This window comes from Meleagris gallopavo, unplaced genomic scaffold (assembly GCF_000146605.3).
Source record: "Meleagris gallopavo isolate NT-WF06-2002-E0010 breed Aviagen turkey brand Nicholas breeding stock unplaced genomic scaffold, Turkey_5.1 ChrUn_random_7180001900120, whole genome shotgun sequence".
NCBI classification, from domain to species: Eukaryota; Metazoa; Chordata; class Aves; order Galliformes; family Phasianidae; genus Meleagris; species Meleagris gallopavo.
Window position 1 is genome coordinate 1 of NW_011163399.1, and position 442 is coordinate 442.

A 442-nucleotide genomic window follows, 5' to 3' on the forward strand; every position below is an offset into this window, starting at 1 on the left:
GCTTGGCAGAGCCGCCGCCGCCCCGTCCGAACCCTGGATTGCCGGAGCCCTTCACCATGCCCGGCAGGCTGTAGGTGCTTCATGGAGCAAGCCAACTTCTACGAGGTCGATTCCCGGCCCCCGATGAGCAGCGGCCAGCACCACCAGCTCCAGACTCCCCTGCCCGCCAGCGCCTACGTCTACAGAGAGGCTCCCTCGGCGGCGGCACCTGCTGCGGGCGGTGCGGAGCTCGGCGACATCTGCGAGAACGAGCACTCCATCGACATCAGCGCCTACATCGACCCCGCCGCCTTCAACGACGAGTTCCTGGCCGACCTCTTCCAGCACAGCAAGCAGCAGGAGAAGCACAAGGCCGCCCTGGCCGGGGATTTCGATTTCCACGGCATGCACGGGGCCGGCGCGGCCGCCTCGGCGCCGGGGCACCACCCGCAGCAGCAGCCGC

General features: G+C 69.2%; 1 protein-coding gene across 1 annotated transcript; it reads left to right on the top strand.

The window, feature by feature from the left end:
• Positions 1 to 6: 6 nt before the first annotated feature.
• Positions 7 to 438, top strand: LOC104916462 (CCAAT/enhancer-binding protein alpha-like; the record flags this gene model as incomplete). Its single annotated transcript, XM_010727501.1, has 1 exon — positions 7 to 438. A coding segment is annotated over exon 1 (357 nt), but the record flags the coding sequence as incomplete, so codon positions are not given.
• Positions 439 to 442: the final 4 nt, after the last annotated feature.